Raw genomic sequence first — 25,503 nt, forward strand, 5'->3', positions numbered from 1 at the left:
TTTATTGCCAGTACGAATTGTATTAAATTTATTTCAAAACGTGAATTACCTGTCACTAAGTTCACTGAGTTCAACTGGCTTTTTTTTTTTTTTTTTTTTTTTAAGCAAGACTTTTTGATGAAGAAAGCAGTGTTTTGATTTACAATCTGGCACAGACTCTGTTTTGGCACTTTGAGTAACATTGATGTAGAATATGCTTCCAGTATCCTGACCGCTTAGTTCTCTGATTTCTTCTCTTGTAATCTTATTTTCCACCTTAATTCTGTCACATCCCCATTGTCATATCCTAGAATACCTTTTTTGTACCAGTAACTTTGCCCTCTCTCCCCATCTCATTTCAGGCACTCCACTCTTTTATTCCTTTAGTAAACACTTCAGTTCCTACAGCCCCACTGGACCCTAGTCTATCCAGACTTTCCCATCAGTCACTCTAATTTATACCCAAGTGAAATTTCATTTTTAATTGTAATCATTGTCCTTTATATATGCTCAACAACCTTGTCCTTCCATGGGACAATGCCCAGTGATCCATAATCTGTTAGTTCACTTTGTGACTATCTTGTACTTTTCCCTCTACAATGTAATGTCCAATACTTCCTTTCCACTTTCTCACTCTAACTTAATGTCCTTACTTTCCAGTTCACTAAGAATATTGAGCAATTGGAAGAATTCCTATAGCTCCCATATGTGTGACTGTTCCTTTACATTCTTCTCTGATGCTGTGAATGGATGTCTCCAATATTTGCTCTAATTGTATACTAGATGACATTCCCTTTTTGCTCTCGAGAATATTACTCTGCCTTTCATTCATTCTCCCTTCTCTTGCATCCTTGGTAGTTTACTTCTCTGCTGATTCTTCCCATAAGCACACTAAAGTGCTATTATTTATCCCATTTAAAAAAAATCTTTTCTACCATTTCTTTTTTCACTCACCACCCTAGTCTCTGTCTCTCTTTAAGGCAGACACTTTGAAATAGTTGCATATATGTGCTATTTGCCCCCCCCCCTTTTTTTGAACCCCTGCCAGTGTTATAAATTTTTAGTCTTCATATCATTTAACCTATTTGTAGCAATTAGCCCAATTGCTAGGAACATTTGTTTCACTTGACTCTGTCTAGGTAGGTTTTTCTTTCTGCCCTACTGGCTGTTGCTTCGTTGATTTTTCATCCATTTCTGTGACCTCTGGTTGTCCATATTTGTTGTCTAACTTTAAGTAAATGATGTTTACAGCTATTTGCTAATGACTTCCATTTTTTTTTATTCCTAGCCTTGTTTGCTTCTTAACTCTAACATTCTCATATTCTGCATATTAACATTCTCATTAACATTTTTTATATTAATAAATCTAAAACTGACCTAGTTTCTCCCAAAGATTTATATATTTTTTGCCTTTCTTAGATAAAACTCTGTTACTCAGGCTTAAGACTGCAGTTCCTCACTCATCTTTCTCCCACCCTCCAAAATTCTTTCTGTAAATCCTGTCTGCTTTTCTTTCAAAATATATCCAAAAATCAACCATAGCTATGCTGTCTTAATCTTTTGCCTGGATTATTGCAAAGGCTTTCTAATTGGTCTTCCTTTAAGTGCATTCTCAACACAGTAGCTATTGTAATCCTTTTTAAAGCAATAGATCATGTAACTTTTCTGTTCAGAAATCTCTAGGAGGTTTACCTCTCAGGAAAAGCACAAGCTCCTATGTGTTCAGACCATGACCTTCATCAGTAGGTATTACTTTTCTCTTCTTGCTGCCATTTGACTTTTTTGTTTTTCCTTAAATTGATCAAACATTCATGGACTGATGTCAGATATCACTTCCACAGTGAGATATCTTTGTTCACTCAGTTTCACTCTTATTATACTCATGTATTTAACTTCTGGCAGTTAATCATACTGTGATGTGTAACAGGTGTTTACTTGCTTGTTATTTTCCCTCTACAGGCTTCTTTTCCTGGCTTTGTATTCCCTGGTATCCAAAACAGTGTATGAAATTTATAGGTATTCAATAAAGGTTTGTTGAATGAATATTCCAGAACCAACCAGCTTTTGTTTCCTTTCAGCTAATGCCCTATTTAATTTTCTGCTCCCTTGGTCAGACTGAAAGAGATATCTTATATACACGGTCTCCAGTTTTCATCCTCATTCCAGTTTGTGTTCTTATTCCAGTGAACATGCTTTTGTTGAGTTCACTGCTGAACCTCTGTTGTCTAATCAGATGAATACTTTTTTACTTTAGATTTGCTGGATCATTCAGCATCTGGTGCATTTTGTACTTTTTTTCCTTTTAGAATAGCACTGTCCAATATGGTAGTGTCCAACTATGTGATTGTTGAACATTTGAAATGTAGCCGTGTGACAAGAACTTATTTTTTAATACTAAATTAAATTTAACTGTTAATAGCCACATGACTAGTGCAGTTTTAAAAACACCTCTTTTTTACTTACGTATCACTACTAGACCTAACTGCTCAAGCCAGACACCTAGGAGTAATCTTTTTTTTTTTTTAATTTTTAATATTTATTTTTCAGTTTTTGGTGGACACAACATCTTTTATTTTTATGTGGTGCTGAGGATCGAACCCAGTGCCCCACGCATGCCAGGTGAGCGCGTTACCGCTTGAGCCACATCCCCAGCCCTAGAAGTCATTTTAATTCCTCTTATCTAATTTCTCTCATCTACTATATCCCTTTCATCGTCACAGATAAAGTAAGTATTACTACAGTCTAGCTATTTTTTGTGCCTAGCACTGCTATGCTAGCCTAAGCTAATACCCATCACTTGGACTATTTGTTGCTCTAGCTGCTGTACTGGTATTTATTCTTTATGTTTTCCTTCCAGGTTTCAAATTATAGCTAGAACCAGCTTTTTAGAGCGCAAATGACAGCTTGTTCATTCATGTACTTTATAACCTTTTATGAGTTCTGATGATACTTAGAAGAGAGAAAAACATTCCTTCCCAAAGGCTAGAGTACCCCATATAATCTGGCTGTTTTCAGCCTCATCTCCTTGCACTCACCCCTCTCTGTATAATCAAACCACTCTGATCTGAAGATTTCTTCTTAAAAGATTAAGTTCTTTCATGACTCCAGACCTTTGCACATAGTATTTTTTACTTTTGGAATGTTTTTACTTTTGTTTTACTCACAGGCTGGCTCTTTTGCATGTTAATCGCATCTGCTTGAAGGTTGTCCTTCAGAAGTCTCAGGTTATTAGTGAGATCTTCTGCTTGGTCATTCTATTCTCCTCTGACACTTTGTTGCTTAGTTAATCACTCTTTCATTGTAATTGTTAAGTTATTGTCTGTCCCTCTCGATGCAAGAACCATGTTTGTTTTAATTACCTTATATCTAGAATCTGTTAACAGTTTCTCCCAGCATATAGCTGATGGATAAATATTTGTTGAATAAATGAATGAAATCTATACATTGCATTATGCTGTTAGTATTGCTATTTCCTGAAACTATTGAGTAAATAAAGGAAACATGGGAAAGCTTTCTTTGGAACAAACAAATCTTTTGAATATGCAACAATTGGCAAATTGAGAAAAAAATATGCCATTGGGATATTCATGTGTAGCACCAGGTTATGACTCATTTACTGGTTTATTTTGGGATTCACAATAGAACAAAGATTAGGGGCTATTTCTTATTAAAGATATTTATATTGAAATAAAAAGCAGTTACATTTTTAAAATAAAAGCTTCCTAGCTCACCGTACTTTCCTTAATATTCTCTTCCCAAATATTAGAGAACCTAGGGTAAGGCTCTCAACAGAAGAAAAATGTCTTTCTTTTAGGGGAATAACATAAATTTAACATGCCTGGTGGGGGACAGAAGGTTGCTAAAGATAGGAATCTATGTTTTAATGAATACATGTTTCTTAGGGAGCTGATGTTAGGGTTACTCTTTGGGGTCAGGGGTTTTTGTTTTGGGGTTTTTGCTCTTTTTATTTTTTACCTTGAATTACTTCCTTATGTTATTCATAGAGCTTCGACCATGTTATAATTTATAATATACTATTTAGCTGGGGGTAGCAGCAGCAGCAACCTATGACACTTAAAAGTGTAATGCCAGGACCATATACCAGCCCCTCTAATAAAGAACTGCTTAGTCATCTGTAATTTTAGATGTTCCTAGTTAACCTGATTAATACCTTGGAAGGATCTGCCGGTTCTAAGGGAACCTTTGAGCTAACTTTATATGGAAAATAAAAGTCATGCATATATTGAAACTGCATTCTGGTTTATTATATACTAGTCTTAATGACTGGAAATGTTTTTCTCAAATAGTCTTGGTGTATCATTGGGTTCAGTTTTGTGTTTTTCACACAGCCTGTTTTAGAAGAAAAAGCAAACATTGTGACCTTTCTTTGTAACCTGTTAACCCACTTGAAACTCTTTTCTGTTCAGGCCTTCACATTTAGGCTTAATATATTTACTTAAAATATAAATTCATTTACCTAAAATGTATAATAAAATGAGGAGTTGGCAAACTATTGCATACTTCTATTTTTGTATGGCCTGTGAACTAAGAATGTTTTTTACATTTTTAAATGGATGGAAACTAGTCAAAAGAAGTATAATATTGCACAACATAATGAAAGTGATATGGAATTCATATTTTGGTTTTCATGAGTGAAGTTCTATTGGAAAATAGCTATGTTCATTAGTATGATACTATCTGTAGCTACTTTCAAATTTTAGTCACAGAATTGTGTAGTTACAACAGTGAACTTATGGCCCACAAAAAACTTAAAATATTTACTGTCTGGCACTTGACAGAAAGTTTGTTCATCCTTGTTCTAGATGTATTAGTTCTTCATAAATGAAACCTTCATGGATCTGAGGCATTTAAAAACCTCTTAGGTTATATATAATTGTTGGACATCTAAGCCTTTATATTACATTTTGTGTGTGATACTGTCTGCTTTTTGAGCATTTTTTAATTGGCAAACAGTTTATCAAATGTTTAAGGGCTTAATATATGCTAAATACTCTGAAAACAGTGGGGAACTAAAGAAACAGTCTCAACCCTCATAGGAAATCATTCATTGAGCTTTTTTTTTTTTTTAAAAAAAAGATCAGTTGTGTGATTTTGATAGGGAAGGGAAACTTGTAACAACTGGAGAAGAGGAATGTTATCCTTAATGTACTATAAAGCAGGTGCATTAAATTACTTCTAGAAGCCATTGAGTCCCTGCCAGTAATTCTGCCTGTAGTCTAGACATAGAACAGATTAACATGGAAACTTTCTTGAAGTAAAATATTCCCTTTTTTTTTTTTTTTTTTGGCATATCTAGTATTGTATAGGTAGGTACAACGTCAATAGTAGGGAATATGTAGCAATTCAGATCTTGGTAGGATTAAAGGATTTTTTAAAAAATAATTTGGCTGTGGTTATTGTTCAGAGGATACCTATATCTAAAATTGCTAACTAACCTTACTTTTATCTGCAACACTGATCTTACCATTTATCAGTAACTTGCATGTGACTAAGCTACAGAGAGACCTGAAGACCTGGATTTGCATTCTAACTGAGCAGTTCATTAGCTGTACTCCTGTATTGACTGCTGCTAGTTAGTTTTCTCATGTGATAATTTGGGGGAATGATGCCTCCCTACTTTATGAGGTTGCTAGGAAGATTAAAGGAAATAAATAAACTAGGCTCAGAACTGAAGTTGTGGCCTTAATTATGTAGCCTTGTTTTAGTATGTTAGGGGAAAATTGAGTGTTCAAGTTGATATCTGGTAGTATCTTCAAATTATGCTATAAAAGATTTAGGACATGATGGTGACATCATCAGAAATTTGGCATGCTTTTATAATGCATTTGAGTCTTAGATTGCTGGCTTTTATAGGATAAAAATTATGAAAGAGAATCTTTAATAAATGACTTATCTAAACATAAAAAATTGCAGTAAACATTATTTCCTTGCTTTAGAAAAAAATGTAGGTTATTTTTCCAAGAATATATCACTTTTTATTATATTTTATTTTTAGCAATTTGTTTTTGCCATTGAGGCAAGATGGTTGACTTAGTTTCCATGTGTCTTTTGCATAGTCTCTTTCATAGGCAACTTAGTTATAATGCTTAGAAAATATATCCTTAGCTTTGTATTCGAATATTTGGCTAAAAGTGTAGGGCTAAACAATTTCACAAGATACCTTCTTGGACCAATACTTTTTAAAATAATGTTATTATATTTAGTTCTGTAACATAGGCAACATTTTGTTTAGGATTTTGCTAGGTTGTTGAGGCAGGCCTTCAACTTGATCCTCCTGCCTCAGGCTCCTGAGTCACTTGCATTACAGATCGCACCATCATGTCTGAGTGACCTTTCCACCCTAAATATATTCTATGCTTTGCATTTGATCACTACATGGAGTAATTCTGCCTATCCTTACCTGGTGAGCTCCTCCTCTCCTCAAATGTCACTTAGTTAGAGAGGCCTTCCCTGACCAACCACTCTTGGTTAGATGGCACTCCTCTTCTACCAGTGACATTCTTCTCACCTTGTTTATTTTCTTTATAACATTTCTCATTCTCTTAAATTGTCCTGTTTTTATTGTGTAGTTCTCTAACAGTAGAATATAAGCTTTACTAAAGTGTGGCCTTGACTCTCTTACTCTTTGTTATTGCAATGCCAGTAACATAAAAGGCACTTAAAATTGGTTCAGTGGATGAATGTTATTTCATGTAATGAGTAAATTATTATTTATTCAGCCTTTGTTGATGGACATATGGGTAATTTCTACCTTTTTCTCTATGAGTATTTCACTGTACAGACCTTGTGTTATGCTTCTATGAACATTCCTGCAGGATACATATGTTACAAAAATGGAATATTTTTAAGTTACAAAGTACTTAAACTTAATTCAGCGAATAGTGCCAGCTTACTCTAAAAAATTTCTGCTAGTTTAGTGGTATCCTTCTCAGCAATCATTGCCAGTCTGATAAGCAAAAGGTACATGGATTTGGGGGCTGAGGCTGGGGCTAAGTGGCAGAGTGCTCGCCTAACTCATGTGAGACACTGGGTTTGATTCTCAGCACCACATAAAAATAAATAAAATATAGGTATGGGTCCATCTGCAACTAAAAAAAATTACAAAAAAAAAAAAAAGGTACATGGGCTTAAACATTGTTTGTAAACATTATTGCTCACTTTCTATTTTTCTTTGAAATGCTGTTTCTTCCTTTGTAATGTATTTTTTTATTCATTTGTCCCAATTTTTTTTTGTACTATGGATGTTGGCCTTTAGTCATGTTTTACATGTTCCAATATATTATTTTAAAAATCACATTATTTGTCCAGAATTAAAATGAATGTGTGTTTGTGTCTGTGTGGGTTTATGTATATATGTATATATTGTGTGTTCCTTTTTGGTTTCAAAGTTTCAGTTTCACTTAACATTGATTGGGCTTCTTAACCATGGCCTTTTTTTTTTTTTTTCCTATATTTACCCAAATTTTATATCTCTCTCTTTTTTTGTGTGTGTATTTGATGAAATGTAATGTAGTAAATAAGAATGAAAAACTTTTTAGAATAACAAACCAGTTTCTACTAAAACTATTAATCATATCTCCTGAATAGCTCAATTTTAGTTATTTTAAAAAGACTAATGTACAGATATTTTTATTTTAAAACTGTGTTTGAAATGCTGATAGCTATTTTCTTATTTTCATTCCATTACTTTTATATACAAAGTATACAAAATAATGTAAAAGAACACCTATGCACTCACCAACCACATTAACATTTTGTAGTTAATGCAGTTTTGTTCTGATTTTTTTGAACAAAAACAAAATACTATATAAGAGTTAAAACCATCTTTGATACCCTTTCCTATCCCATTTCCATTGCTTCTCCCCTTAGTATGAAATGGCTATGGCACATTCTTTGTATTTTTTACTACATAAAAGTATAAGGCATTATTTTGGGGCTTTTAAATATAATTCGCATAAAATTATATCTTGGAAATTATGAAAATGTGCCCATATAGATCAAGCCTGTATGTGTAAAGTACTTTGAATAGCTTTGTTCTAAAATATCAATCTTTTTGTTTGCTTTTGTTAACAAGCAGCAGTATACTGGAGAAAAACAATGTCTGCTTTTTGTATTAATTGGTTTTTCGAGGTGGAGCAAAAGATTATTTTAACCCTCCCCTCCCAGAGGACTAGTACTATTATAAAATTGTTATAAATCCAGATTCTGTATGAAGTTACTCATTGATGAAATTAACAATAAATTAATAAATGTAAAGGATATTATCTTGATCCAACTATTTTAAATAGTAAAGTTATATTCTGAGACAGAATTGACTGCATGTGTTTATAAAGGGGCTTATTTTGCTGGGCGTGGTGGAGCATGCCTGTAATCCCAGCGGCTTTGGAGGCTGAGACAGGAGGATCACAAGTTAAAAGCCAGCCTTAGCAAAAGCGAGGCACTAAGCAACTCAGTGAGGCCCTGTCTCTAAATAAAATAGAAAATAAGGCTGGGGATATGGCTCATTGGTCGAGTGCTCTGAGTTCAATCTCCTGTACCCCCCAAAAATAAAAAATAAAGGGAATTATTTTTATATAATATGTACACGTACTCCATAAAAATAATAAAGGGGTCCATTAAACATTTATCATGCTAAAAAAATACATGTAGCCAGAAAGTTAAAAAAAAAAAAGTTTAAGCACTTAATCTGCATAAAAGTTAAAAACATTTTTTAGGGTGGATGGTGTTGATGTGATAAATATGTTAGATAGGCGGACATAACTATAATTTCAGACAACTTTCAAAAGTTGACAAGACTTTGGGTAGGTTGGTCACTTGAATGATGCCTTCTGTGAAAATTATATTAACTTATGCTCTGTCAGTACTTATTTAAATACTTATTTCAATATTTTGGAGCTATGTGTCAAGGGACTTAAATGTTCTTACCCTTAAACCCAGTAGTACTACTTGTAGAATTTCTGGTAATGGAAGAAATGAAGAAATGAGGGATGGACAAATTAAACATCCAAGAGTGGGAGGAAAGCTTAAATTATAATATAGATACATGCTGTATCTATATTATATGTATATATGTATAGATACATGTTCTACAGTTACTTTGTTGAATATAATATCACTATAACTAAAATGCCATCATTAACTGTGTGCTGGTCTTACCAAGTTATGGAAATGACCAGGAAACCTTTTAGACTGAGCATATATTATTTTATGCTGGGGTAGGGAAAACAGTTATTGGGAAGAAGGAAGAGATCATTTGGGGGAGCATCTTTATTTTCCCTGCCACAAAGACATTTTATATTTCTAATAGCCACTTGTGCACTAAGACAATACCAAAGGCACATAAACTTTAGGTATTTTGGAGAAGCAAAGGTCTTTTGGTATTTGTTCCTTACTGCCATTCCAGGAAGACGACTCCCAAGACACATACATAGCCAAAGAGCAAAAACAGAAAGAAACCTAGAGTGAAATGTGACTTAAAAACTTATTGTTCAGTGAAAAGTTTTTAAAACAGGAAGATTTTGGGAAGATGCATTAATTTTTGCAATGGCAAAGCATCGTCAGGGACAGTTGGTAAAAATGCACATGCATGTGCTTTTAGATGTACAAATTAAATTATACTTATAACTTTTTTAATCCCTGGAGATACATCAAAAGTTTCTGATAACTCCTGAAATAGAGAAGATTTTAATAGAGAAAAAAATGATTGCCTTTGTTCTAGTACAGATTATGGGAAAGGTGAATTGTTAGTATGAACTGCCAGTATAAAGCTGTCATTTTTATAACACCTGCGTTAATTTTAAATGGTAAAGTAACTCCCAGTTAGTAGTACTGTACCTTTTTTAAAAACTTAATAATTAAGATAATGTTGTCCTGGTGATAACTGGAAAGATAAGTTTAAGGTGAATTCCAAGTTTGTTGAATTAGAATTCTCATGTGACTCCGACAGGAGAATTTATAGAATATAAATCAAATAGCAAGATGAATTTTGAGGTATTCTTTATAAAACATTTAATTGGAAAGAGTATATACTTACATAGCAGAGAAGACCAAAGTAAAGGACGCATGTGTCCACCAGCACCTTCTTTCTTTGTCAAAACATAACTTGGGAAAATAGTAAGTTGGTGGTAATACAGCTTTTAAACACAAAGCAGATGGAGTTAGTGATCATCTGCATTTAAGAGCATTTAGTATTTCATGATTTTTAAGCACCTGCCTGCCCATCTTAGTTGGTACGTAGATCTTCCCACTTTTGTTTCTTATAAATCTTTTTGAAATGTCTGTTAGTTGGAGTTTTGATCTCCTGCATCGATAGTCTTTGTCTTTCTCCTTTATGCTCTGGAAGCATAAATAAAGTTCTATTAGATAGTTTATTTATTCTCTCTAATGTATGTGTGTGCAAAGTTAAAATATTTCTTTACCCCCAAATTTTTACGTTTTGTCTGTTTCTGCAGAGTTGAGTTTTTTTTTGTTGGCTTTTCTTGAGCTTTTTACTATGATGTTAAAGGTTGTTCTGAAGTGATTAGTAAGACTTGGCTTCTTGTAAGCTCTGGGCCTGGCCCCTTTAATAATTGGCAGGGTGTGGTGGAGGAGAGCCAGGCCTTGGCCTGGAAGCTCTGGTTAGAGGAAGAATGAGGAAGGTTTTTCCTTTAGGGCAAGACTCTGCCCTACCTCTCCCTGGATGGTCCCTTCAGTTTCTTTGGTGAATAATGTTCGGATTTTTGGTTTATTTGGATCTGTGTGCAGAACATTGTAGGAGTGAGGGGACCTATGCTGTAACTCTGTAGTTCCCCATTTTTACTTCTGATTTTTACTAATACTTGCTAATGGACATTACCCCACCCTCATCTCAGGGTTGCAATGAAGAGTGAGAACAATTCTTAGGTGTTGAGAAGTCCCCAGCCTACTAACGGATTTTGTAAGTTTGAAACACAAACTTACTTTTTTTTTTCTGTAAAATCATATAAATCATATTCAAGTTATCACGTCAGCCCACAAAGTTTATCTAGTAACCATGACTAAAATATTTTGACTTGCATCAACAGTGAAGATCAAATCCTATATTTCAGTGAAGCCTGATGTATGGAAGCACATAACCTGTAGACATGACTGCTAGTTGGTTTCTGAGTTTGTTGGCATTGACCAAAGGAGAAGCTCAGTATAGAATGTTTTTAATATCCTTTCCCAAAAATATACTGGGAGCTGGAGTGAGGAACGTATTTTCCAGGTGGGGTGGAGAGTGATAAAGTAGCCAGTCATAAATATAAGCAAAAATATAAGCTAAAACACAGCATCCATGTATAGAGAATTTGAGCGCCCAGCACGGTATTTCTCAAAGTGTGGTCTGCACAATATATACTGCAACCTAAAACATTCATTTAAAAAATTAAGGTTTCTACCAGGCATGGTGTCACACACCTGTAATCCCAGCAACTCAGGAAGCAGAGGTGGAAGATTGCAAGTTTGAGGCCAGCCTTAGCAACTTGGTGAGACCATGTCTCAAAATAAAGGGTTGGGGAAAGTGGCCCTACGTTCAATCCACAATCTCAAAAGAAAAAAAAAAAAGAAAAAGGTTTCTATAATCCCCTTCAGTTCTGCTGAATCACAATATTAAACATATAATCCATTAGTAAATTGGCTTAAAAAATGTCTTATTCCATATCTTTACACACCCAATACGTTAATTTGTAAATATTCAATATATTAATTTCTAGTGCTTACTTTATAATTAAGGATATTCTGTCACTAGAGTCCATTCTGTAACTGTTCTCATTTGAAAATGAGTTCCTGTGTGATTCAGTATTTTACATCAATATTGTGTAGTAAAGCTAAAATTCAGACATCATTTAAATTCTAGAAGTTTTATATATATGCAGCAATTATTTTTGATACTGATTACAGTAGTATCCGAGTTGGCAGAATTTGTATTTATAACAAATCATTGCTGAAGATTTGAATTTAGAAAAATTTTACTAGTAAACCTGATTTTGTGTTGCAAAGTCATTTTACTTAGTGGAAAAAAAAAAAAAAAACCTAAAAATCACTGTTTTGATCCACTCACCAAAATCTGTTTTATGAAGTTCTTTTAGGTGACATTGTAATGTATCAGAGAAGAAAACAAATAACGTGTTTTTAAAACCTGTTGGGCTGCCTCCTCTGTCCAGAGGGGATCTGTGTTTTGTTGTTGTTGTTGTGTGTGAAATGTTAAAATAGAAGAGATCTTTACCACAGAAGTTTATTTATTTATTTTTTTATTTTTAGTAGTTTCCCCTACCCCTTGACTTTCATTATTAGAACTACTAAGCTTTCTCATCAATATCTTGAATAGCCATAATTTATTTTTCTACTAAAAAGAGGTGGCAGTTAAGGAAGAGCTTTAATTAAAAAGTTCATCAATAATGGAGCTCTGGTTGGTGTGTTTGGAGGAGATTTTGGGGGTTTCTGTTTTACTAAATTACATAGATGTTTAGTTTCTTTTTGTGTGTTGCGTACGTGTTGTGCAGGTGGGCATAGTCCTTGACACTTATCAGGTAGATATCTCAGTGACTTCTGAGTATTAAAATCAAACTATGTTTAAATCCTAATGACTTTCAATTAACTTTTTTCAGGGTATTTGAAGTATAGTGTACAGCTGCTTTGAAAATCCTGCGTGGACAATGGCTACTCAAGGTTTGTGTCATAAAGCTTTAGTTACTGAATTGGGGCTCTGCTTCATTGCCATTAACCCAGTCTGGCTCAGATCCCCCTGCTTTCCTCTCTCCCTGCTTACTTGTCAGGCTACCTTTTGCTCCATTTTCTGCTCACTTCTAATGGCTTGGTGAAATAACAAACAAGCCACCAGCAGGAATCTAGTCTGGATGACTGCTTCTGGAGTCTGGATGCAGTACCATTCTTCCACTGATTCAGTGAGTAACTGTTAGGTGGTCCCCTAAGGGCATAGATAATTTCATCGCTGAGCTAATCCTATCATTCTGCTTTCCTTGGCTGCCTTACAGATTTAACTTTATTTCTAAAAGTAATTAAAAGGTCATATCACAGATTTTTTTTTTTCAAATTAAGGTAATATTTTCAGTGTACTAATATGGTTTCATTATTACAGCTGATTTGATGGAGTTGGACATGGCCATGGAGCCAGACAGAAAAGCAGCTGTTAGTCACTGGCAACAACAATCTTACCTGGACTCTGGAATCCATTCTGGTGCCACTACCACAGCTCCTTCTCTGAGTGGTAAAGGCAATCCTGAGGAAGAGGATGTGGACACCTCCCAAGTCCTATATGAGTGGGAACAAGGATTTTCTCAGTCCTTCACTCAAGAGCAAGTAGCTGGTAAATATTAATGTCTTACTGAAAGAATGCAGTGTTTAGAATGAAAGTTTTCTTGGAAAATTAGGATGTGATAGCTTCGATAAAATGAATGGTATGGTGAAAGAGAGTAATTCTGGTGAAGTCTGAACTTTGGATAGTAAGTGTTGAATTTACCTTTCCCAGATATTGATGGACAGTATGCAATGACTCGAGCTCAGAGAGTACGAGCTGCCATGTTTCCCGAGACGTTAGATGAGGGTATGCAGATACCATCTACACAGTTTGATGCTGCTCATCCCACTAATGTCCAACGTTTGGCTGAACCGTCACAGATGCTGAAACATGCAGTTGTAAACTTGATTAACTATCAAGATGATGCAGAACTCGCCACACGTGCAATCCCAGAATTGACAAAACTGTTAAATGATGAGGACCAGGTAATCAATCAATCACATAGCTAGCTTTTCAATCTGCCTTAATGGAAATTCTCAAGGGAATAGTTTCACAATAGTTCTTCAGAATCAGTATTTGAAAACTAATGATGTCTCTTAATTCCTGTGTTAAAGGTGGTGGTTAATAAGGCAGCAGTTATGGTCCATCAGCTTTCTAAAAAGGAAGCTTCCAGACACGCCATCATGCGTTCTCCTCAGATGGTATCTGCCATTGTGCGTACCATGCAAAATACAAATGATGTGGAAACAGCTCGTTGTACTGCTGGGACGTTACACAACCTTTCCCATCACCGTGAGGGCTTGTTGGCCATCTTTAAGTCTGGAGGCATTCCTGCCCTGGTGAAAATGCTTGGGTAAGAAAATATGTCAGAGTACTTGAAACTAAGACACAAAGAGAATGCAATCACAACATTTCTGATGAAGCTTTTTTCTCCTTCCCAGTTCACCAGTGGATTCTGTATTGTTTTATGCCATTACAACTCTCCACAACCTTTTATTACATCAAGAAGGAGCTAAAATGGCAGTGCGTTTAGCTGGTGGACTACAGAAAATGGTTGCTTTGCTCAACAAAACAAATGTTAAATTCTTGGCTATTACAACAGACTGCCTTCAGATTTTAGCTTATGGTAATCAAGAAAGCAAGGTAAAAAAAATTGTTTTGTGGTTTTCATGGTGCATAGGAGACCTTCAGTGTGATATAACACAGATCCTTGAAAATTCATAGTATTCTTCACCCTTTGTATGGATCCTAGACAAATTGGGCATCTCTATTTCTTTAAATATTTTGAATATGTGTAAAGCACTATGCTAAGTACTAGAGGTATAGCAGGCAAGCTTCTTTTTTAGTTTTCAATCATGGGTAGGAGAGAGGCATTGAAATAATGAACTAATTACTAATTCATGTGTTAAGAAGAAGAGGAGCTATGAGAGCACATAAGAAATGAAATAAACCTTAGGAGACTTGGGAGGAGGTGATAGTTGAATTCAGCTTTAAAAGATGACAAGGTATTGACTAGGTGAAGGTTAGGTGATGAAATGGCATCTTTCAAACTCCTAAGGAGGGAGGAGCATGTAGATTCTGGAATTTAAAAAGTACATAACTGGGCATACTGGCATACCTATACTCCCAGTGACATGGGAGTTTGAAGCAGGAGGATCACAAGTTTGAGGCCAGCCTTAATGAGACCCTGTCTAAAAATTAAAGTCTGAGAATGTAACTGTGGTAAAGTGCCCTTGGGCTCAATCCCCAGTATAACAAAAATAGAGAGTAAAAAGGAATAACCGTTTGAAGTAAGGCTACTATTGACATAGATCTTGCAGTGCTTTGTAGGAATTATTAAAAGTAAAGTGGGAACCATAATCTTCAGCAGAGGCATAAGGTGATGGGATTTGTTTGTAGAATATTAGGGATAGGGTCTGGAGGTAGAAATATACAGGAAAGTAAAGAACCAGAATGAATGATTATTTTACAGTATCTCTTAAAAGTGGATATGATAAAGAAAATTAGAATGTCAAAGATGAATTTCAGATATCCATTCTGGTTTAAATTATCAACGAATCAGTTTTGATACAACTTTCATCACTAGTGCATACCAACATGGTTTTGTTTTGTTTTTGCTATAAACAGCATAGGAAGAAGGAAATCAGACCAAAGTTGATGTTGTCTTGGGAGAACTGGGATTCCTGAATTTTAGTGCAATGCCATAGCAGGAGAGGTTAGATAAAGCCCTAGTATTCCTAGACCTCTAGGGTCTAGGAATACATTTTAATCTGAAGGCACGCTGGCTTATATTCTGGTGTAATAAGTTAATAATATGGCTTTTCTCACGCATTTGACCAAGATTCCATGACTAACAATATGTATACATCTTTCTAGCTGATCATTCTGGCTAGTGGTGGACCCCAAGCTTTAGTAAATATAATGAGAACCTACACTTATGAGAAACTGCTGTGGACCACAAGCCGAGTACTGAAGGTGTTGTCTGTCTGCTCTAGTAATAAGCCGGCTATTGTAGAAGCTGGTAAGTATGTGTATTTCAAGATCTTGTGTACAGTGTCTGTAATTCTGATTAGATTACTTACTTTAGGACAAGGGGAATTTACCAACTGAAAGTAGATAGTCCTATTGAATTTATAGCCAAGATCACATTCAAAAAAGGGTACATTCTGCTTGTCCCAGGTTTGGTGCTATTTAAATTTAATTAAACTCACATACAGTGTTTTGCTTTGGTATTCTGTATTGTCAGTGAGCTGTTGGTCTGTTGTGAAAAATAGTTTTTACTGTTTCTACTGTTCCTCTGTTGTTTTCCCCGTATTTTTAATGAGGCAAAAATTGTATGTGTTAGTTTATATTGTGTACATGTTGGCGGTAGGAAAAAAAGAGTACATGGTTTGCACTAGGGTCTTTCGTTAGAAGTCTTGGAAACTGTTATTTTTCAGCTATCTAGCGTCCTTTCTTCTTTCTATAACCCACCTAGTATCATCTACCTAGATTCTCAAACCAAGCTTCAGATCACTACTGGGAGAGGAAAAATATAAAGGCATTTAATAGAAGAAAATGTTGGGATATAGAGTTGGTAACACACTTTGTGTTTGTTAATAGTAATTTTACTTGAGAATTTATGGGAAAGAAGGGGATTATGATTGCCTGGATTGGCTTGCTGACAGTGGGATCCATAAGCTTGAGCTAGGCAAGTATGGCTGAGTTCATAGAACAAGAGGATGTAAATTCCGTAAGCTCTTCCAGAGACACCCGTATTATTTGTTTAAAAGTACAGATAATTAGGCTAACTTAATCATAATCCCTAAAATGTTTTTTTTTAAGTGAAGATAAACAACTTATTTGAAATGACAAAAGGTCTGTTGGTAGCTTAAAATTTATGGAATGGAAGCCTAGGAATATTCTATTCTTTTTTTTTTTTTTTTTAAGATTTCCACTAAGTTATTCTAATGTTTGTTTACTCTGAACATACTTAGCACCTAATGTATTTTAAGCAACGGATTAGGCACATGATATACCTTGGGTAACACATAGGGTTCCTGTGCTTATTCTCATTCTGGGGAATGTGACAAAAATAAATTGGAATGCATGTTATGTGAGAAATAAATAGCAAATAATGAAAACAGAATTAACGGTGATGGGAACTGGCTAATTGGAAAGGGCATTACTACAAAGGAAATATTAAATGGGACTGCATGGTAAGAAGGAGTCCTTTCTACTGTCTAAATGGGGGTAGTGGTGGTAAATGCTTTGAAGGTAGAGAAAAGAAATAAATGTGTAGTATGAGTAGGAAAGAGATCGTGGAGCTTCACGTGCTGAAGAAGAACATGTAGATAGATAGAATTTGGTAATAGGGTGAATGTCCCAGTGGTTGATGAATTAGGCAGGACAATATCATGCAGGACTTTCTAGGCTCCTTTTGTTTCTGGAGTTGTGTGCTTTATTCCAATTTTGGTGTAACTTCAGTTAGTTTGGAAGAATAGGTGGGATCTGAATTCTAAAGGATTCCCTAAGGTTATATTTATCTTAAAGATAATAAGAAACTAAACATTGATGTGGCTATGTCCTAGTAGTATGCTGTTTTTAAGGGGCACAGCCATATCAATGTTTATAGTGGCACAATTCACAATAGCTAAACTGGAACCAACTTAGATACCCTTCAGTAGATGATTGGATAAAAAGAAATGTGGCATATATACACAATGGAATATTACTGAGCAATAAAAGAGAATAAAACCATGACATTTGCAGGTAAATGGATGGTGTTGGAGAAGATCCCAAAAAAACAAATGCCGAATGTTTTCTCTGATATAAGGAGGCTGATTCATAGTGGGGTAGGGAGTGGGAGCGTGAGAGGAATAGATGAACTCTAGATAGGGCAGAGGGGAAGGGAGGGGATAGAGAGTTAGCAAGGATGGTGGAATGTGATCGACACTTATCCAAAGTACATTTATGAAGACACGAATTGGTGTGAACATACTTTATATACAACCAGAGATATGAAAAATTGTGCTGTATATGTGTAAGAATTGTAATGCATATTCTGTCATTTTTTAAAAAATCAATTAAAAAATTTTTAAAAAGTAGAGGGAAACCATCATAAACAGAATCATAAATTAGGTAATAAATAGCATTTTAGCTCTCCCCAGGGAAACAATTTTTTTAGTGTACCAGTTTTTGCCAGGAGAATATTGATATATATTAAATTTGGGTCTCTGGGTTTGCCTTGTAAAATTTACTATTTTGTATATAGCCCCTGGTGGGATTTTACCTCTTCAGCCCAGTGAAATAAAAACAGAAAGGAGAACTCTTTACCTAAAATTACTGATCCTACCAAATAAACACAAGCTTTTCTCTCCTTACCATAGGCCATTTGCCTCAAATTATTTAAAAATCTCTGTATAAACCTGTTGCAAAAGAAAAAAAAACAAAGCTAACAAGAAACTTTGGTTGTTGAACAGTGGCATAGCACCAGAGCAGTGCGTTTGGAATATTAATACTAACATTGTGTGGATCAATAGTGTGACCAAAAGTTTAAGAGGACCAGATCACTGAGATGTTATAATAGGAATGAAATACTTTGTTTTTAGAGATACATGGCAAATTTGTCAATGTTTGAGACTTCTGAAAGATTCAGATAATATAATAGGTAAGGGACTAAAGGAGCAATCAGAAGTGGTTTGTGGTGGGGAGAACACAGGTACTGTGAAGATAAATGAAACTATCAGAAGGATTGCTTGTTTTTTTTCTTCTTTTTCTTAAAATAAGAAGCTGACATATTCAGAGTGTAAGTAGGTATCTGGTAAACTATATGGTACCAGGATGCAGATGAAGGCAGAACTAGAAATTTTAGAAGTTCTTTTAGTCCATGAAGGTTAAGATAGGAAGAAAAGTGGAGAGGGTCAGGGACAGTGTCTCAAAGTCATCTGCCTGGGACTTTCCACTTTAGACCTGCCAAATCAGAATGGTTGTATGTTTTTAAAGTCTCTTGAGATATTTTGATGAGCAAGATCCATTCTCTTAGTGTTAATAACTGTGTAGAGGGAGGGAATGAAGTCTTAGTGGAAAAGAAAGTTGTCATTTAACAAATTCTGAGCATCAATTTTATGCAGATCACTGTAGCTGGAGCTACTGCGAGGAAAGAATCTGAGATGATCTGACGAATGAACAAGGGAAAGTGTCTCTCGCTGCATTCAGAAATGTTATTAGTTCAAGAGAGATGGTGAAGTTAAACTAGTATGGAGGATTGGGTTTCATTTTATATGCCTTTTCCAGAATAAATTTCTCCCATTAAAGGTCATAAATGAAGGAAAGTGTGAACCTTTGGGCTAATATATTTTGGAGTCAGTGACATTTGTTATAAGATAGGGTCTTACTATGTTGCTCATACTGGCTCAAGCTATCTTTCTGCCTCAACTTACCGATTAACTGAGACTACAAGCACATACCACCACACCAGGCCCGTCAGTGACTTTTATATGGCCACCTTTCAGAATTGGTTTCTACCCCAGGAATTTACATAGTTACTTCAAGACTTTGCTCAAATGTCACTCTCACTCTGAAGTGACCTAATTACCTACTTAAAATTGCAATGTGCCCCCCAATTATCCTATGTTGTTTTTCTTTGTAGTGCTTAATACCTGTATTTTAATTTATTAATTATATATTTGGTATCTGCTACCTCCCTCATACTAGTGTATGTGCAGCTCAGAACAGGGTCTGGTACTAAATAAATATTTTTTAAATGACTGCATGGATGAAAAGAAATAAGTAATAGAACTATTACCTACAGGGGGGCAATGAAGATAATGAAGACATTTTCCATATAGGAAAAGAAGGAACTATAGATATTTCACAGAAGTTGTCACTAGTGAGGTGAATTGTTAAAGAAAAACCAAAGTACACCCTGGAAAATCAGGAATAAAGTATCAAGGAGGTGGGGAGATTGACTTTGAAAATAAAGGGGGAGATTTATGTGACTGTAGAAGACATTGAGAACTTTCAGGAATGTATAGCTAATGGCCGTTGCATTATATCCTTTGTAATTTTCTAGGTGGAATGCAAGCATTAGGACTTCACCTGACAGATCCAAGTCAACGTCTTGTTCAGAACTGTCTTTGGACTCTTAGGAATCTTTCAGATGCTGCAACTAAACAGGTAAATTCTGAGGCAGCTGGTGCTTTGGTGATAGGATTTAGATGCATATGTACTAAGCATCTGTTTTTATCTCCATAGGAAGGGATGGAAGGTCTTCTTGGGACTCTTGTTCAGCTTTTGGGTTCAGATGATATAAATGTGGTCACCTGTGCAGCTGGAATTCTTTCTAACCTCACTTGCAATAATTACAAGAACAAGATGATGGTGTGCCAAGTGGGTGGCATAGAGGCTCTTGTACGTACTGTCCTTCGTGCTGGTGACAGGGAGGACATAACTGAGCCTGCCATCTGTGCTCTTCGTCATCTGACTAGCCGACATCAAGAAGCAGAGATGGCCCAGAATGCTGTTCGCCTTCACTATGGACTACCAGTTGTCGTTAAACTCCTACACCCACCATCCCATTGGCCTCTGATAAAGGTATGTTGTCAAATAGAATGCTGTCAGAATTGAAAATGAACCACCTTTAGCTATTAGATGACTGTCTAGGCATAGGGATTGATAAATAGGAATTGTATTCCTTCAGAAATGTGGCTGGAATGATGTTCGGATTCTGAAATTTTGTGTAGTTATTATTGCTTTTTAGTTAATGCCAATCGTTTTAGTGATAATTATAGGCTAAAAAAATGATTTTGTTGATTTGTATGCCATTTCTTCCCTCTTATCTACAGGCTACTGTTGGATTGATTCGAAATCTTGCCCTTTGTCCAGCAAATCATGCACCTTTGCGTGAACAGGGTGCCATTCCACGACTAGTTCAGCTGCTTGTTCGTGCACATCAGGATACCCAGCGTCGTACTTCCATGGGTGGAACACAGCAGCAGTTTGTGGTAGGTAAATCTTTACTATAATATCTGGCATTTTAAAGGAATGTATACATTGAAAACTTCCTCAGTTATTGGCTCTCCCAAACCTCTAACTGCAGGACTGATGATGATGAAAAAAACTAAAATGTTTCTATGGCTGCAAAGAAGATACAGAGTAAAGTGGTCCCTAGTGACATTTTCTAGGACATGTTTTTGGCATGGTTTAAGCAGAGAATGTGGGAGTATAATTTGCTACTGTAGGGTTAGACACTTAATGAGTGCTGTCATTTAATGCATACAGAGGCTTACCTACTTAGGAAATTCAGTAGAGCTTTAATTTGAATACCAGTCTGTATGATTTTAGAGCTTCTTATCCTCCACTAAAAGATAAGTTTTGCTATAAATGCTTTACAGGTCTTTTTACTGTGTCTTCCATGTGAGGTTTTAAACTGTTTTCAGACCTAAGAATATAATATAGAGTTCAAGAATAAGTAATACGATTTTTGAAATCTTTACCCATAATATTCTCATCCTAAAGCTCTCGTGTCAAGTTAGTGTCTTAAAACTAAGTGTATAATCTTGTAAAGATAAAAACACTTCTGATTCCTGAGCCCTTCAGGATTCAGAACTTGAAAAAGTTTTCTTATTTAACCCATTTTTGTCCCCTGTCCCAGATGTGGAACACACCTATAAAAACTTAATACATTTATGTATAATTCTGTAATATATGCTTATATAATAGTAAGAGTATGATTATATTATGTACCTGTGTCAATTTCATTGCAATAATCACAGAATATAGAAAACTTGGGATTGGGTTAAATCAGGTTATTTTAAAACAAAGACAAACCCTACTGGAAAAGATCTTAGGATTCCCATATTGCTAATTGTTCTGTGTATTCACTCATATTGTGGCTTTCCTTTCTCCATTTATTTGTTATTGACCCATTTCCATGGAGTAGCTTAATAGAATGCGGATGGGAACCTTTTTTAAAATTTTAAAGAAGGAAGTTGTTTATAAAGCCACTGAAAGCAGAATCGTAACAAAACAAAAAAAATTAACCCAGAAACAGAAAGCATATAATAAATACTTTACAAAAGCTAACTTCCTTCTCCTATATAGTTGTTGTTAAAATAGTCTTGGTAGACATGAAGAGTAGATTAACTAAGTAAGTATTTCACCAAATAAATGTAGATGTCCAAAAATAGAGAAAATAGCAAGAGGTAGTCTGAGCATTATTCTGTGTGTCATCTCAAACCCTCTTACCTAGCATGGTTGGTATCTTAGTATAAGAGAATTACCTTTGGGAATCAAGGCATACAGAAATCGCACAATTGGTCATTGGTGTCCCTAGGGTTTTGTTGTGGTACTACCGGGGACTTGCATTTTCATTTACCCCTTGCATAGTGCACATATAATATAGTTATATTATACTGTTTAGGAAATAATGACAAGCAAAGATTATGTGTGTTCAGTATAGGCCCAGTTCTTTCACTTCAAATACTAATGATTTGTGGTTGGTTGAATCTGCAGATATGGAACCCATAGATATAGAGGGCTGTTTGCTTTGTGCACAGCCCTGGGTATGGAGGAGGGGTGCTGCTTGGAATTAGTGCTGCCGGGGCGCCTCCTTTCAGTGACATTTCACATGATGGAATCCTCCCTCATTCCTGAACTAATTGTAGATTATGGGGACCTTTGGGTATATAAGTGAATAATTATAGTCTAGTAATTGCTGCTGAGAATGAAAAGCTGTTGAAGTTTTATAAACTTTAGAGAGAAGACTACCCTATTTGTTAACCATATTTCTTTCGATAGGAGGGTGTCCGCATGGAAGAAATAGTTGAAGGTTGTACTGGAGCCCTTCACATCCTAGCTCGGGATGTTCACAACCGAATTGTAATCAGAGGACTAAATACCATTCCATTGTTTGTGCAGGTATGTTTCGTTTTTAAGTGAGGTATTCTGGATCTAGATTTTATATGTTCTTACGTTTTCAGAAAATTAAGAGAGACCAAAATAGAGACAACCAATACTTAATTTTATGAAAATGTCATTCATTTTCCTTTGTCATTATAAGGAGAAACACTGTGACTAAACCTTCAAGAAGAGGGGAGAAACTTCACATTACATTTTTAGGGTTGCTCAGGTTTGGAGGATGGAAGCTGGCCTGGGCTGCCAGGGCACAGGCATCCAACCAGCTCTGGTTTTTCTAGATCTTAGATTCAAATGGCCTCTGAAGAAAGGATTTGTAACTCAAGAGTATTCTAGATAGAATTCCAGTGTTCTAGAGCATTATTCAGAGAATGTGATTTGAAACCAATAAATGCTGCTCACGCTCCCAATTGGGAATGTTTGCACCACAGTGGGGTGCTTGCTATGCTTTTAATTTTAGATTTAATTAGGTCTTGTTTATGTGTTTTCTCCTTAGCTGCTTTATTCTCCCATTGAAAATATCCAAAGAGTAGCTGCAGGGGTCCTCTGTGAACTTGCTCAGGACAAGGAGGCTGCAGAAGCTATTGAAGCAGAGGGAGCCACAGCTCCTCTGACAGAATTACTTCACTCTAGGAATGAAGGTGTGGGTAAGTAGAAAAGGAACAAAAGCCTTTTAGTGGATATGTGCGGACAGTAAAGCCTCAGCTTTTCCTCAATGGCCATTTTTCTCTTCCTTTCCCAGCAACGTATGCAGCTGCTGTTCTATTTCGAATGTCTGAGGATAAGCCACAGGATTATAAGAAACGGCTCTCAGTTGAGCTAACCAGTTCCCTCTTCAGAACAGAGCCTATGGCTTGGAATGAGGTAGGCAAATGTGTTCACATTGATCTGGTAGTTTGCTAGAGCAGATTGCTAGATTGTTGTTTGCAGCACTCAGTACATGTTCATTTTCATTGATGGTATCTATCCCTGGATGGAGTGTTGGTTGTCTTTATGCTGTTCAGCAGCTGCTTTGAGGAAGAAGGAAGTAACCAGTTCAGAATCATTTAAACAAGTTGTCCCTTAGAATTCATAAGGAAGATATTTTTGAGGAAGGATATATAGGAAAGAGACAGAGGCAGTGTGTTAAGCAGTTAATTCAAGTCAATTTATTGATACTTTTTTAAAAACAGTTTTTCATATCTATAACAAATAAAAGTAGAAACGAATTTTTCTTCAGTGCAGGATTTCATTGAAACACTGTAGTAAACAAAATTAAAGCCAACCTGGAAGTCTGTTTTACCCACCCTATAATAATAAACTACAGAACATAGTCATACAGTGAATTATATTTGTTGAATGAATGGAAAGAAAAATTGGCAATCTAAGGTTTTTTTTTTTTTTAAACAGTGAGTAATGTGTTAGTTGGGTTTTTAATAGACATTAACATGTTCCAACTTGAGCCACCCATCCTTATGCCAAACCTATTCTCATAGGTCTTCTCTGTCTTAGTTAATGGCAACTTTGTTCTTCCAGCTGCTCAGGCTAAAAATCATCTCTTTCCTACAGTACATTCTGTCAGCAGCTCCTTGGAGGGGGCATGGGGGCATTGTGCCCATTGGGTTAATTGCTATATCTCTAGCACCAAAAGTGCAGTGTCTAGCATATAGTAAGTGGTTAGTATGTTTAGTTGAAAGAATTAGTTAAATGTTTTCTCTTTGCACACAATTAAAAATAATATCTTTGAGGGAGGGATGTTTAAAGGACTCTGATTTTTAAAGTGTTTTTGTAATATTGCCTTCCATGACTTTTGTAATCTTCAGAGAATGCAAGAAAGTATAAGTTGAATTTTCATTTTTTCCTTGTATTCTTTCTTTCCTTGTACTCATTTATCTAGACTGCTGATCTTGGACTTGATATTGGTGCCCAGGGAGAGCCCCTTGGATATCGCCAAGATGGTATGTCTCTCATATTTCTCCATATTTAACTCCAGACCATGATAAAGTTATAAAATTTTATGACAGAGCCAGTTTGCTCTTCTGGGAAACCAGTATTGGCAAGAAAGTAGTGGCTGCAATTAAAGGCAGTTCTTAAATTCCAGAGTCAGCAATACTATTTTTTTAATTGAGCATAGGGAATTTTGAACCACACATACTGAGCATGCAGCAGGATCACACCACCAAATACACGTCACTTCTGGATCTGTGCTGTGTAGGATGTTCCAGTTGCCTGGCTTTTTATTCTTTTTGGTCAGAGAACCCATAATACCTTTGTCTGCAAATCTATCTATAAGCTCAGATGGGGGGGTATGTGTGTGTCAGTACTTATGTAGTTAGTTTTGAAAAGCTAATTTGAATCTTGATAATGAAGATGAAGAATAGAGTAGACTAATAACTCTGAACCTTCTTAAATTCATAATCTCATCTGGTTTTACCTAATTCCTAAACTCTGAAACTCATAGCCTTCTTACCATGGCAGATCAATGTCAACCCTTTTTAAGGTGTCATTGGAAAGAGTGTCTTGAGTTTTGTTTTTTGTGGGTATAACCAAAACTTCACCCCATCACACTGCCTTGTTATTATTTCCCTAATCAATGCCTAAGAGGCCACACAGTGGATTGCCGTTTTTTTCCTCAGGCACCTTAAGTCTCTTCCAGGGTAAAAGCAGAGTGTTCAAGAGTATGTGGATGGTATGACTGAAACCGCTGGTGTGCTTCTAGTGAAACACACGGCTTATGTAGTCTCACGGGTGGCCTCGCTCTTGAGGCCTACAGTGAGTCACTGCTTGGCTCAAGAAAGAGGTTCAAGACGTTGGAAAGGACTGTTTTCTGACAAGTTTGCTACTAAACTGTGGCTGCCCTAACCTCAGTGTCA

The 25,503-nt window shown here is 35.8% G+C and overlaps 1 protein-coding gene across 3 annotated transcripts in view; it reads left to right on the forward strand.

Annotated features, from left to right (window-relative positions):
- Ctnnb1 (catenin beta 1) overlaps positions 1 to 25,503 on the forward strand; it is a 34,852-nt gene that overhangs the window by 7,991 nt on the left and 1,358 nt on the right. For all 3 annotated transcript variants that reach the window (XM_046437492.2, XM_046437493.2, XM_046437494.2), the window contains exons 2-14: positions 12,606 to 12,666; positions 13,097 to 13,324; positions 13,487 to 13,740; positions 13,870 to 14,108; positions 14,197 to 14,398; positions 15,632 to 15,776; positions 19,809 to 19,912; positions 19,991 to 20,329; positions 20,581 to 20,739; positions 22,535 to 22,654; positions 23,148 to 23,298; positions 23,394 to 23,515; positions 24,528 to 24,588. In XM_046437492.2, the coding sequence (XP_046293448.1) occupies positions 12,654 to 12,666; positions 13,097 to 13,324; positions 13,487 to 13,740; positions 13,870 to 14,108; positions 14,197 to 14,398; positions 15,632 to 15,776; positions 19,809 to 19,912; positions 19,991 to 20,329; positions 20,581 to 20,739; positions 22,535 to 22,654; positions 23,148 to 23,298; positions 23,394 to 23,515; positions 24,528 to 24,588 (2,137 nt within the window). In that variant the 5' untranslated portion in view covers positions 12,606 to 12,653. The remainder of the gene's footprint in view (positions 1 to 12,605; positions 12,667 to 13,096; positions 13,325 to 13,486; positions 13,741 to 13,869; positions 14,109 to 14,196; positions 14,399 to 15,631; positions 15,777 to 19,808; positions 19,913 to 19,990; positions 20,330 to 20,580; positions 20,740 to 22,534; positions 22,655 to 23,147; positions 23,299 to 23,393; positions 23,516 to 24,527; positions 24,589 to 25,503) is intronic.

This window comes from Marmota monax, unplaced genomic scaffold (genome assembly GCF_021218885.2).
Source record: "Marmota monax isolate L192 unplaced genomic scaffold, Marmota_monax_Labrador192_F-V1.1 WCK01_AAM20220418_F8-fsc00021, whole genome shotgun sequence".
Taxonomy (NCBI): Eukaryota; Metazoa; Chordata; class Mammalia; order Rodentia; family Sciuridae; genus Marmota; species Marmota monax.